General features: G+C 47.0%; 2 protein-coding genes across 2 annotated transcripts in view; one reads left to right on the top strand and one right to left on the bottom strand.

Moving 5' to 3' along the window:
* LOC135824481 (arf-GAP with dual PH domain-containing protein 1-like) overlaps positions 1 to 4,682 on the top strand; it is a 19,475-nt gene extending 14,793 nt beyond the window's left edge. Inside the window, exon 11 of the mRNA XM_065337216.1 lies at positions 3,170 to 4,682. Within this exon, the coding sequence (XP_065193288.1) occupies positions 3,170 to 3,394 (225 nt within the window). The 3' untranslated portion in view covers positions 3,395 to 4,682. The remainder of the gene's footprint in view (positions 1 to 3,169) is intronic.
* An 8,362-nt stretch (positions 4,683 to 13,044) lies between these two features.
* The window catches only part of LOC135825212 (uncharacterized), a 1,743-nt gene continuing 193 nt past the window's right edge, over positions 13,045 to 14,594 (bottom strand). Inside the window, exon 1 of the mRNA XM_065337947.1 lies at positions 13,045 to 14,594. This exon is cut by the window's right edge and continues 193 nt beyond it. Coding sequence (XP_065194019.1) covers positions 13,781 to 14,594 — 814 coding nt within the window. The 3' untranslated portion in view covers positions 13,045 to 13,780.

The raw sequence follows: 14,594 nt of genomic DNA, 5'->3' as shown, positions 1-14,594 counted from the left end.
ATTCAGTGGGCGATAGCATGGGATTCAGTGGGCGATAGCATGGGATTCAGTGGGCGATAGCATGGGATTCAGTGGGCGATAGCATGGGATTCAGTGGGCGATAGCATGGGATTCAGTGGGCGATAGCATGGGATTCAGTGGGCGATAGCATGGGTTTCAGTGGGCGATAGCATGGGATTCAGTGGGCGATAGCATGGGATTCAGTGGGCGATAGCAAGGGATTCGGTGGGCGATAGCATGGGATTCGGTGGGCGATAGCATGGGATTCGGTGGGCGATCGCATGGGATTCGGTGGGCGATAGCATGGGATTCGGTGGGCGATAGCTTGGGATTCGGTGGGCGATAGCTTGGGATTCGGTGGGCGATAGCACGGGATTCGGTGGGCGATAGCAAGGGATTCGGTGGGCGATAGCACGGGATTCGGTGGGCGATAGCACGGGATTCGGTGGGCGATAGCACGGGATTCGGTGGGCGATAGCACGGGATTCGGTGGGCGATAGCACGGGATTCGGTGGGCGATAGCACGGGATTCGGTGGGCGATAGCACGGGATTCGGTGGGCGATAGCACGGGATTCGGTGGGCGATAGCACGGGATTCGGTGGGCGATAGCACGGGATTCGGTGGGCGATAGCACGGGATTCGGTGGGCGATAGCACGGGTTTCGTTGGGCGATAGCACGGGATTCGGTGGGCGATAGCACGGGATTCGGTGGGCGATAGCACGGGATTCGGTGGGCGATAGCACGGGATTCGGTGGGCGATAGCACGGGATTCGGTGGGCGATAGCATGGGATTCGGTGGGCGATAGCACGGGATTCGGTGGGCGATAGCACGGGATTCGGTGGGCGATAGCACCGGATTCGGTGGGCGATAGCACCGGATTCGGTGGGCGATAAGCAAGGGATTCGGTGGGCGATAGCACGGGATTCGGTGGGCGATAGCACGGGATTCGGTGGGCGATAGCACGGGATTCGGTGGGCGATAGCACGGGATTCGGTGGGCGATAGCACGGGATTCGGTGGGCGATAGCACGGGATTCGGTGGGCGATAGCACGGGATTCGGTGGGCGATAGCACGGGATTCGGTGGGCGATAGCACGGGATTCGGTGGGCGATAGCACGGGATTCGGTGGGCGATAGCACGGGATTCGGTGGGCGATAGCACGGGATTCGGTGGGCGATAGCACGGGATTCGGTGGGCGATAGCACGGGATTCGGTGGGCGATAGCACGGGATTCGGTGGGCGATAGCACGGGATTCGGTGGGCGATAGCACGGGATTCGGTGGGCGATAGCACGGGATTCGGTGGGCGATAGCACGGGATTCGGTGGGCGATAGCACGGGATTCGGTGGGCGATAGCACGGGATTCGGTGGGCGATAGCACGGGATTCGGTGGGCGATAGCACGGGATTCGGTGGGCGATAGCACGGGATTCGGTGGGCGATAGCACGGGATTCGGTGGGCGATAGCACGGGATTCGGTGGGCGATAGCACGGGATTCGGTGGGCGATAGCACGGGATTCGGTGGGCGATAGCACGGGATTCGGTGGGCGATAGCACGGGATTCGGTGGGCGATAGCACGGGATTCGGTGGGCGATAGCACGGGATTCGGTGGGCGATAGCACGGGATTCGGTGGGCGATAGCACGGGATTCGGTGGGCGATAGCACGGGATTCGGTGGGCGATAGCACGGGATTCGGTGGGCGATAGCACGGGATTCGGTGGGCGATAGCACGGGATTCGGTGGGCGATAGCACGGGATTCGGTGGGCGATAGCACGGGATTCGGTGGGCGATAGCACGGGATTCGGTGGGCGATAGCACGGGATTCGGTGGGCGATAGCACGGGATTCGGTGGGCGATAGCACGGGATTCGGTGGGCGATAAGCACGGGATTCGGTGGGCGATAGCATGGGATTCGGTGGGCGATAGCATGCTATTCGTCGGGCGATAGCATTCTGAAAATACCGTTATGTTGTTCTATTTGGCAAGATCAACTACCGTAATTCCTTGAACAACCGCCGCGGCCTGCAGTGCATCTTACGGATCAACTACCGTAATTCCTTGAACAACCGCCGCGGCCTGCAGTGCATCTTACGTTTCATCCGTTTACTTTGTCTGTGCATTATTTTATTTTTTGGTAGTCGATAAAAGTGTTAATTTTCGTTGGCTGAGCGTAGCGAACGAAACGAAAAATTTATTTTTTTGCCAGCATTTTCACCATAGTTACCGGACCAGGATTGCTTCAGCTGTTTTTTTGTCAGTGTTCTCAAACTTTTCTCTTCATCGTGGTCTTTCTCTTTTTGTTGTAGTTTCCCACCCGCCCTCCCCTGTATTCTCACTTCTGGATAGGTCCTGCAGGCTACGTTTGGTTCATTTATCTTATAGGGTTATTCTAACCGGTTTTCCAGGGTTGTGCCTCCACCAGGGTCCTGAGGTTTTTACGCCAGCTTTGGGCTGGTTAATTATCCGGCGGCCCTATTCACCACAGTGCCAGTGATTCACTTTTTGCATCATGTTGGTGTGGTACATACGTGTACATTTACATGCGTGAGGTGGCATGCCCTTCTTCTTGCTCATGTATACACTACGCTAAGCTCTTCCATCTTCCACCGTGAGTGAACAAAGACCACACTACTACTGTGATCTGTATCTGTCTGTTGTGTGTTGGTGTGTCTGCGTTGTACGCAGAGGCCAGCTAGCTGGGAAAAATAACTCGTCTTGCTTTTCGTTATGTTGTGAAAGGTTATCATCATGGCGTGTTCGATTTGTTCCCTTCTTTAGATCGCCTTTGAGTCCTTTTGTCCGAAGCGAGAACAGCACTAGTTGCATGTGAAGGAGCATGACATCGTAGCCGAAGGTCATATCATAGCTGTGAAATTGCGTACATAAGATGTGAACTGCTCTGCACTTGTGCACAAATAATCCTCAGTTCAAAGAAACTGGCGGCGCTTATTCGAGGGCGGCTGGTAATTAAGGGGCGGCGGATGTTCAAGGAAATACGCTACTATAGTTATGATTTGTTTTGTATTGTTGTGTGGGTGCATATGGTGGAGCTGCCTGACCTCAGAGCCGCATTAAAAAGTTTTCTAACTTTCCTCGTGGCCATGCTGGTTCGTTCTAATCAGATTGTTTATCTATCTTGCTTCTTCATTTTCTCAATCCTCAGGAGGGATTGTCCAGTGGCTCCATTCCCCTCGGACCATCGAAGGACGGTTTCAAGGTGTGGTCGTCCGTTGCTGACAGCATGGACTGCAATGAGTTCACTATCCGCGTTCCGGGGAGCTCACGGGACTTCTGGCTAGCAGCTTACACTCACACCGACTTCCAGGTGTGGATCAGTCTAATCAAGAAGATCATAGATGGTATTCCTGAGCCAGAAGCAAAGAAATGAGCCTTGCCTCGTTCATATTGTGAACCAGTGTAAGCCGGCTTAATGCTGTCTCAAGCCACGCCGGGTTTCCAACCCCGATTACCAATAATTGGAAGTAAACAGTTTCGTTCAATAATCTCTGTGATCACACGAGGACATTTTGGTAGATCATGTGACCTAGATGTCATGTAATGATCTGTCTTTGTACTGACTCTGTACCGGTCTGTAGCTAATGTGATAATGTTCCGTGCTCGACATATTGAATGTATGCCATTGAGCATCGGACGGTATGGCTTTGTAAGCGATGTTTATTTGTTGTCAAAAAAATGTACTTGTACATATCATGCGAGGCAGCATATAGCCAAGCCCATTCTGTCCAGTGGTGTGTTATTATAGAGCAGGTTACAGCTTAGTTGATTTAGTCATCACTTAGCGAAGTACAGGAGCATGCATGCATAGCACGTGTATGTGCTTACCAGTCGTCCCACAAGTGCCCAAGCGCAAGGAAGTGCGTAACCGTTCATGCTGTACATTTGATATGTGGAAAGAGCATCATCACTCTCTCCATCTCTCTCTCACTCTCTCTTCTCTGTCTTCTCTCTGTCTCTCTCTCTCTCTCTCTCTCTCTCTCTCTCTCTCTCTCTCTCTCTCTCTCACACACACACACACACACACACACACACACACACACACACACACACACACACACACACACACACACACACACACACACACACACACACAAGCACATTCAAAACCATAAACAAGTTCAATGATGCCCCTATCTTCGGCCATAGAACATCTGACGTAGAGATCTTGTCCTCATTTTATAGACACACTAGATTAAAACTGGTTATTATAAAGCACACATTGTCTCTCCATACTCTTTCTCTCTCTCTATTTTCTCTCGCAATATCCATGATAATATTATTCACTTAACGCTGACCGCATGTACATGTATGATTATACACCAGCTGCTGTCGATTTTTTCTCCTTTTCTTTTTGCTCATGTCAACTTCACTTGAGACCTAGTGCACTACTTCGAAATAGTAATATTATTACTTCAAGTATCCATGTAGCCCCTGACACTTTAGGTGTATTGAGGCGCAAATTATGTACTTGTCATCTGTAACTCTGTTCCTCGCAATTTTGTACTGTCTTCCACGCGGTGATGTCTTTGGCTATGTTTGAATGTTGTTTATTTACATTCCTACTTCAAAGTGAAGTATTCTGTGGCACTCTGCTGAGTAGTTTGCAGAAGTTGTCTCCAATGTCTGTGGTAATTTGAGAGTTCTGTTTCTGGTGCCAATTCCGTCTTGTTTTGCGTTAGTTTTTGCACGCGCGCACGTTCAATGGATCAACCTTGTATGGACCGTTAAAATATGGACATGTAATACATATGTACAGTCCAGACCTAGAGGATTCAAAATTCAGTGTAGTCAGAACTCTCCACTGGCTTTTTTTATGCCAGGGTTATGAACAGAGCCTGAACACATTTTTTTAAATGGGTTTTTCCCTGTTGTGGAGCCCTGGCACAAAGCATCTGTAACACGGTTGCTTGTTGTAGGGGACCAGGACATTTCAGTCATTAAATTTTCAATGTGTTCATGTCTGCTGAAATGAAGCATTGGAGGGAAAAGCGGCCTGCATGGGGCGAGAAAGCCGAGCGCTGGTGCCATTTGAGCTCAACTTCGTGGCTTTCATGTAACAAGAGAACGAGGGCCAGTATCTCAAACGTGATCCAAGTTAACCGTGACTCAAATTGACGTTGGATGCTTTGTAGAATAGTCAGCGATGAAAGGTTTGGAACTGAAAATGAAACGCATATAGGGGCCATCCAGCATTATCGATTCACGGAAGGAAAAGGTTTAGTTATGACCCTCCCCCCACCCAAACACCCCCTTCAACGAAGAATTATTGACATTACAGCTAGAATGGATTGATGTTTCAGCTATCTATAATTTTCAAAACGAAACACTCCTCAACCTACCCACCCATAAGGCATAACGAAACGTTTTTCTCTTCGTGAAAAAGATCGATAATTATGGATGGTCCCTTAGTGCGTGTATACATGTATGAGACATTGAATACTGTAAAAGCCATATTTTTAACGAAGTGCTAACTCTAACGAGTTAACGAGGAGAAATCTGTCGTTGAAATAAAAATTGTTATACAGAAATCGATACATAAACCGTCCTATTGAGCGTTGAGAATGAGTGAGAATCGTTACCTTTGGTACACGTAAACTAGTCAATTTTTGGGAAATCGTTATTATGCGCCTCGTTAGAATAACAGTAGTTATCGTGATGCGTTCCCTCACTGGACAGGACAAAAAGGACGCAGTCCTTGAATTTACCACTGTCAGCGAAGATTCCCGCAGCATAGATTTCTCTTTCCCGCCTATGGTAACGGATTAATGCCCTTCCTTGGATCTTACTCGGTTTGATTAGAAACCTCTGCCCAACTCCGCACACAACCTCCTTTCACAATCAGGGAGCAAATTGTGAGCGTGTCACGTAGGAATTAAAATTTCAGTGTACGGAAAATGGGCGATGATGAAATCTGCTACCAACGTAGATGGTTGTATGAATAGCTGTGATCAAAGTTGATATACACACAACCAACGTTATGATAGCTCAGAGAGAATACAGATTGTTACGCCTATTCCTATCCTATACAAATATCTTACTGTCTAATGGAGACGTTCTGCAAAGAGTTGCACTTGTAGCAAGCACATTACTATGGCATACTATCAACTGCATCTGGACCTCATCTTCCAGCTGCGTGTGCGACTGTACGTTGCGATAGGACAGTGATCTGTCGACCGAAGGAAGACGGTCTTTCTTCACAGAGTGCCCCAACGCCTTCGACGATACTTCAAGAGTTCTTTCTCGGCACTGTTTTCGCCCTTTGCGATTACTCGGCTGCCGCCAATCCTTTAGATTCTTTCGTTCTTAATCGGGACGTGGCAGGATCGCCATAACTCTGGAATGGTCTCTATTGCATTTTGCTGAATGGTTATTCGGATGGTCTCTTCAGCGTTGTGGTAGGGTGCTGGATCAACCCGAGTGTAGCTTGTAGGCGATGAAATCATGCACCCGACCAATGCTGGGTGCCGAGTGGTCACAGACCTCTTGCAACCGAATTCTTCAACCGTACCAGACCATTCATTACCACTGACACTTCGACAGAGTCGAGAGACTGCAGTTTCCAACTGATAATCATCCGTAATTGATAAAGAGCGGAAGTATCTTTCTGAATACTAAGCTGTCCCATCGTCTCATTCTGTTCTTATCAGCTATACTCGCCTATGAGAGACAGAGAGAGAGAGGAGCAGGAAAGGGATTTGGCGATACTGATATTACATGTCTCTCCTAAGGCGCTTGAGGATGGTCCAGTGACGATCTCGGCAGCTAATACACACCATTCTGGTCCGATGTACAAAAGACAGCCATCTATGTTTTAGTTTAAACATGTTTCTCGTGTCCGACACAAGTGGTACTGAAGGTGTTGCGAGACTTGTGATTGCAAGTGGATCACGTCGGATTCGCACACCTTCATGGCGTAGGCTGAGTACCATATCGTCACCGTTTTCTCTCGTCAGCTTGAAACTCTTCGTGGGAAGTGTACATGGGAAAAGTTCAGAAAGGTAGGACATATGATATTCGTTTGCTGCCAGGAACATGACAAATGTTCGTCCATCTGGGGTGTTGTTTTTATACCCTCCATATGCTAGACAAGATTATGGAACACAATGGGAGGTTTTGCATCGATTGTTGGAACAACACATCACCTTTATCGCTTCCCAATCTTAGACATGATTAGGGTATAATAATCCAGGCCAAATTCCTGTAGGGGTGCGGCTAACCAGCTTTCAGATGATAAAAAGCTGAACACCAAGACTTATACTGCCAAAGCTAAAACTAAATACTCGTGCAGGGTTCCGTGGAACTGGTGGGTACTGGTATGCACCCTCTTAGAGAGAGTTGCTGCAGATCAGGAGATGGAGAGAGATATAGAAAGAGAGAGAGAGAAAGAGGCGGAGACAGACACAGAGAGACAGACACAGATACAAAGAGAGAGAGAGAGAGAGAGAGAGAGAGAGAGAGAGAGAGAGAGAGAGAGAGAGAGAGAGAGAGAGAGAGAGAGAGAGAGAGAGAGAGAGAGAGAGAGAGAGAGAGAGAGAGAGAGAGAGAGAGAGAGAGAGAGAGAGGTAGAGAGAGAGATACAGAGACACAGAGAAAGAGAGAGAAAGAGAGAGAGAGAGAGAGAGAGAGAGAGAGAGAGAGAGAGAGAGAGAAAGGGAGTACTCCAAGCATCTAGGCGGAGAGCCTTCTACTGTGCAGGTAGGGAGCTTGGCTAAGTATACCCCCGTGAATTGTACCTACATGTATGTGTCCCTTTCTGTTTGTGTGGTGTTGATAAACATATTGTGCTATAAGTTGCTTGGTTGGTATTCTACAATTACAATTATTTATCCGAACAAACAATACTATGATCTACCAAGAATAAGGATTGGCGCCCCGATGAAATAAATATTATTGTGTAGTTTGAAGTTGCTTTCACGCAATGCAATGGGAACGTGTTGGCGTTCCTACTCGAGAAAAATGCGCAAATCTTTGTGCAATTCTTCGGACACACTAATGATGTTCATCGAGTCTTCGCTCGACTTTGTCCTGTACATCTGCTAGTGCTGTTACCTTACCATCAGCCTCAATTATTTTATCTACTATTCCACAAACACCCAAAGGTGGAGATTTCCAACATGTACTTCCATTGTGGATTTCTACCAAGGTATTTAATGTCCTCTGCCTTCGTGTGCAGACTTTGTCAAGGCACACAGTCAACTTTGACCGAGCTGCCCAGTTGTTTAGTGGACATCCTGATTTGTATCACTTTCTTGGCTTAAACCCTTAGTCTTCCCGCGATCGAATCGGTCTTTGCGTATACTGTATTCCCACTCAGTTTTTGTTGAACACATCGTAACTTGGCCAGTCCTCAACCAATTTCCACAATCCAAGACCTAGATTGTAGTTGAGATGCTTCGGAGTCGGCTCGAATAACTCCGCTCTGTCTCTCTCTCTGTCTCTCTCTTTCTCTCTCTCTCTCTCTCCCTCCCTTCCTCTCTCTCTCTCGCTCTCTCCCTCTCTCTCTCTCTCTCTCTCTCTCTCTCTCTCTCTCTCTCTCTCGGATGCAATGAATATCGATTTCAGTCAGTTGAATGAACAATAATTATGCTCGGAAGTCGAAGTTCACTTTTACATGAACATGTCCAACTAGCCTTTGTAGAGCTCACTCCCAGTATTGCAGCATGTGACTGCTGCTTTGCGTGAAGCACTTTTCCAACCGTATGTTTGTTGTCGAAAGTTTCAACTTGATTGACAAACTGAACCAGGGGAGAATGACGCCAGCACTCAGTCAAGTGCTTGCTAGATTCAGCAGGGGTATGTGTGTGGAAGCTCTAACAGTCATGGCTATCACAATGAATGCTTGAGACAAAAAAATTCTGCATCAGTTGTATCAGCAATCTATTTTACTATCATAGCTTTCTGCTACATACAGTACGTGATCCTATAAGCAGTGGCAGAGGCGGGGTGAGCATCTTAAATGCAACAATCTCATAATGTACTCACAAGCACCAGGAGGCAACTTGGTTTCCATTCGTCTCCCCAGTTTTACCGTGCCCCGGGAACAGATGACAAAAGCAAGCTCAAATCTTCAGATGTTCGTACCTAGCATATCAGGCTAAGGACTCGCCTCCATTGTGATCGAAGCAGAAGCGGCTTTTGGTACAAACTGGAGAACATCCAGACGCAGACGGTGCTTTCAGGGCTGAACAAGCGAAGATATAATTATTGTAGTAGAGACTTGTGGACGTTCAGCACACATAATGGCACCTTACCTCAAGGCCCGGTTCTCCGGCGTATTGTATTGTCCGTGATTTGGCACGAAGGCAATGTGGTCCGCACAGACTGAGGAAGATATTTCCACCACCAGATAAGGGCGACCAATCAGACCGATCTAACAGAGCAGTGAATTCTCCGAATTGACTGCATAGTCAAACGACATGTGCACTAAGGAGTACATCGAGTTTCTCTCCGTAATCGTGTCCTCAAGTCCGAGGACAGCACACTAGATCTTGAGTGCATGGTTGTTAGAAATCTTTGTAGTTCATGTGTCATACTACAATAGACGACCAGTGGTTCCAGCCGCTTCCAGCTGATACTGTGCAAATTCTCTAGTCTTCCTTTTCGATAATGTTCTGTCATAGTGGAAGATGTCAAGGCGTACAGACTGGCATACATGTACGTGTATGTACATGTATGTTTTGATTTGCTGGACTGTTACAAGTCAAGCATACACTGGATATTGTGCTAACATCACAACAGCTGTTTTCAGTACATAGACCAGATCCTCGGGATGTGAATTTCGTCTGCAAGGGCTTCACGAATTACCTACAAGGCTACATGTACACTGCAATACTTGTGTGGGGTGTATTTTTAACAGTTGCTTCGCTATTAACCTACATTGAACATGTACATTGAACATGTACATGACTGTATAACAGCAGTTTGCGAGTATAAGGATATGTGTGACATTTTAGGATCTTGCCAGTGAAGAACAACACAATCTTGTCGTGGCTTGCAGCTACTCACCCTTGATGCAGTTTCATTGTTCCGTGCTCATTCAGTGCTCAGAATAAAAGCCATCATTACTTTCTAAATGTACAATGTAAGTACTTCGAAGCACATGGACATGAATGCAGCAATAGCCATGCATCTCTCTATACTATAGTCGTATCCATCACCTTTCTCAAGCCCCTTGCAGCTGGTTACATTATTGTCTTGTTCATAGTCACAGTTCACACCATACCACACAGCTGAACCAGGGACTACATACACCGTGAGTGTGTTGTTTGTTACCTCTGTCCTCAGGATAGAATAATGTACACCTATTTACAATATGGTTGTTAAATATGGTGGTAAAGACACACCTGGCAATATGGCGGTAAACACACGCCTGCCCACACACGCTCTCTAGGCTGCAAAGTTCTGGCACAGAGCTCTCCTTCTCACCACCACCACCATCAGTTCGCGCCTGGCGCCTGGTCGATGCATGGCTGGCGGTATCCGGCATAGCAGGCTGGTACATCAAGTAGCGCATGGCACATAGATGATGACACAGCAACGACATAGCTCGATTGCGACGTACGTTTCGTCCCCGCTGGACTCACCAGGCAATCTTCTTCTTGGATGTCTTCATACTACGGAGCCTAGAGAGCGTGTGTGGGCAGGCGTGTGTTTACCGCCATATTGCCAGGTGTGTCTTTACCACCATATTTAACAACCATAAGTACAGCTGCAGTGATGTCTTCAACTTCATTCTCTATTTACAATATGCCAGTATATGTACGCGCATACATTGTGCAATGGACCCCTGTCATTGTACGTGGTACATTACCACGGCTAAAGACACACCCACGCGAACAGCCATACACACAGCTACAGGCACGTGCTGGCGCAGAAATCATCAAAATCCTAAACACATTGCTTAGAGTAGTGCCACCAGTTCCAAAACACCACCGACCAGCATTTGCAGTAAGCTGTGCACGGTTATCGCCACTTATTGCTAATATTAGAACTACAACAGAACATTGGGAGCACATGATCAAGCCGCACGGGGAACGATAAGTCTACAATAATATTGTGTTTGTGGCAATCCAGAACAAAATACTGGCTCTGGCCGACTCTTAGTAGTTGGTCAGGCAGTCGCATGTGAGAAGTGCAATGGAATTCGTACAGCATTTCCACATTCTTCTCTGCGCTCGCCGATGGAGGCGGAGGACAGATTTCATGTGCTCCGTACTACTACTAGCCGTCTTTTCTAAATTTGTGAAAACCTTTTTGGGAGGGCTACATATGATACGTTTCCGATAAGAAATGCGAGGATCCTCCAGAGGCGTGGTCGCGTGAACTAGCCACAGGTGAATGGAATCAGCTGTTACCGACTTCAATCAGCTGATTGGAGCACTCCAACGTTGTGTCGCGTGTGCCTGTCACTGTCAGAAAGAAAAACAGAACAATCCTGCACATGTCATTGTACATGTACATTATTATGTAGTATGTAACCGTTATGTTCATTTTGCTAGGCAAACACAGGGACGTGGCACGTGGAGCAGGCCAACACTGTCACTAGTACTCATCCAGCGCACATGTTAATGACAATGTACAGTGCATGTGTGTATATACATGTACATGTACATGTACATGGATGCATAGTACGGTCACTATCAATAATTAGTTCTTCCTGCGATTCAACGTCAAGATAACAAAAATAATGGAATTGTAATACAAACTGTAAAATTTCGTCACACTTAAGATCATCTAGACCCGTTTCTCGACAAAGGATTTACATGTACATTGATACATGTATAAAATATGTACATGTACATGTACATGTACATGTGACTGTGTGGTGTAAGGCATGCCTACAAAAGCCTAGCATTATGATATTTGCAACTTCATGTAGTCACTGATTGTGATACAAGCATATCAACCAGCTAACACCTCAAAAAACATTGACGTTTATATGTTCATGTACACTTGTATCTCCATATTGCCTTCACTTCTTCGGGAAACAAAGCTATCGAATCGTTGTCTACAGTTTCTTTGTAGACGCTAATGAAAGTCCGGAACATGAAATATGTTGCCCAAAGTACTCAAGCTGAAAACCTCCACACACCACCTGGCTGAATGTAAATCACATTCCCCAAGCATCAGCAATGCACAGTCAACGTAACGTTTTGATCTGCTGCACCTACAGCCCTAATGCCTCCTCGCTCCACCTGGTCAGATGGTGTGTTGGTATTTGCACAAAATGGCGAATTCAATCTAAAACACATCACACTCTGGCCAGATGGAACATTCACATTCTCCAGATGGTCCAGTGAAATCTGGATGTCGCTACCCGAGGATGGTCAGGTCGGCAAATATGTAGATGTTATTCCACCTAAGAATGTCTTACTAGCCCAATCACTAGGAGAATGATAACTGGATCGCCATAAAAACGACGCAAACACACGCATACACCCACACACACACACACATGCATTAGAACGTGGCGCAGATACGATACAAGGCTGGATATCACTACCGTCTTAGTGATCGTGTCGTCCAGAAAGCTAGCTGAGCACTGACGTTTTCAATATCCTGCGGATCAACCGGAGTTGAAATGGGACACTTTACGATTGAATTCGTATCCTCATGAGGTGTACTACGCTTACATGGAGTTCAAATGTGGACCGGCACACACTGGCACACTCTAATGAAGACACAAGGTTCGTTTCATGTCAGACTTTGGGCACGCTTCACTTCTAACTGTTCTAGCTCGTTCTATCTAAACCGTCATGACCGCTCTGTAGGGAATTTGCAATTGCTGAAGTAGTCAGGGGGCACGGCATGATCCTACATAGTATTTCCACAAACTGATGCACAAGTGCCTTTAGACAAGTATTGTATCCTCGCACGCTTCTAAATATACGAGGCACGTCAGTACCAAGTCATGTACAGTCAAAATTAACCCCCAAAGGCGTTCAATGCACATGCACACCGCTACATTGTACAATGTATCTATTACTTCACAGTCCTATGAATAATGGAATGATGGCGTTAAAGTCAATCCACAAACGAGCACAGCAGTATCGCGCATTCCAACACTTGTACGATATACATGTATGCACACTATACATGTACATGTAGTTACTATACCTTATGTACCAGAAGATACGTTTCAAAAGTTGTAGAACTAAAATATTGACGCGTCAATGTTGAGCACGGAAGTACAATGTCATGTACATGTACATGTACATGTACTGTACTGTAGGAATGGTATTAAAGAAGAATGCACCCTGCTACCCGGTGCTTTGGAAATCGGGAAGGGAAGATAGGTTGTTGACTGGAGGAGATAACAAAATTAATATCCACTACTCTAGTGACCCGCGCAGCTGGGCGTATGCCTGTGGCCACGATACTGTCAGCAATTCTAACCAGTATAATCAAACAAACTCAAAGGTATCAGCCGTACGTTATGCATGAGGGAACGTACATATACACGTACGTAAAACGGTAAATGTACAATGCATAATGTATTCAATTTATACAAAAGAGAAAGACCAAGGAACTATAATGTATTTACCGCCATATTGCCAGGTGCGTGTTTACAACCATCCATGTAATTCGGAATAAAGTTTCAGGAAGATCTTTAAAAAAAGTATAATGTATTACATGTATGTACATGCACATTTTACATACAGGTATGCACCGAGTACAATGCAAGATATCCAGACCTAAACAAACGAGGGGGTATTACTACCTGGGTCAAGTTACACTGGAGTACTAGAATAATTGTTCAAGATTCCTCCTCTTCTTCGCCGCGATCAAGCAGGGCGCAGCTCCTCTCCTGCCGAAATTGTGATTGGTCTGATAAGTTGCTTCTCGACGTGTCCTTCGATCTGTGCGCATAGCTTTGGATGGTCAGCGCCGAGGCAAGGGACATCTTGGCTGACTCGTGCGGAGTCGATGGAGGACAGCTGCTTTCAATGCTACTGTTCACCTCGAGGACAGTTGCCAGCCGCTGGATGTACTTGGCTGCACAGCGAAGAACGGCTTGGCGCGGTCGGCGTTGGCTGGCGCTGCCCACGTTCTCTTTCCATACCAACTCCTGAAGAGAGTCGAACGCTGCTGAGATCTTTCGCACCCTCTGCCGCTCTGCATCGTTCACCTTGGCCGGTGCGCGCCGCCGACTTGGGCTGGATTTTGACTTCGATGCGGGTGGTGATTTCGGAGGGGCGGTGCACGATTCCGATCGCGCTTGTTTGACAGGTGACTTTAAAGATGGCTTGCCAGGGAGCTCAGCGGTTGGCCGTGGGGGCTCTTCGAATGGTACACACATCATCATCGCCGATGTTGGAATGCCTCCACTTGAGAAAAGCGAGTCGGTTGACTGCTGCAAGTCGCTCATCGGTGAGCAGAGGAAGTCTGACAGAGTCCCGCTACTGGCACTAGCCAACGAGGACGTATCGGACGAGGGAGATGCCAAGCTAAGAGACATTGGTGACACGAAAGATGTAAACTCCATTCGCATCGCGGGGGACACAAGACCATCATGGAGTGGTTGCGGCGAGAATTCATCGGGTAAGAATCCATCTAGGAACGATTGTAAA

The sequence above is a fragment of the Sycon ciliatum genome, chromosome 9 (genome assembly GCF_964019385.1).
Source record: "Sycon ciliatum chromosome 9, ocSycCili1.1, whole genome shotgun sequence".
Lineage (NCBI taxonomy): Eukaryota > Metazoa > Porifera > Calcarea > Leucosolenida > Sycettidae > Sycon > Sycon ciliatum.
This window is presented reverse-complemented; position numbering and strand designations above follow the sequence as displayed.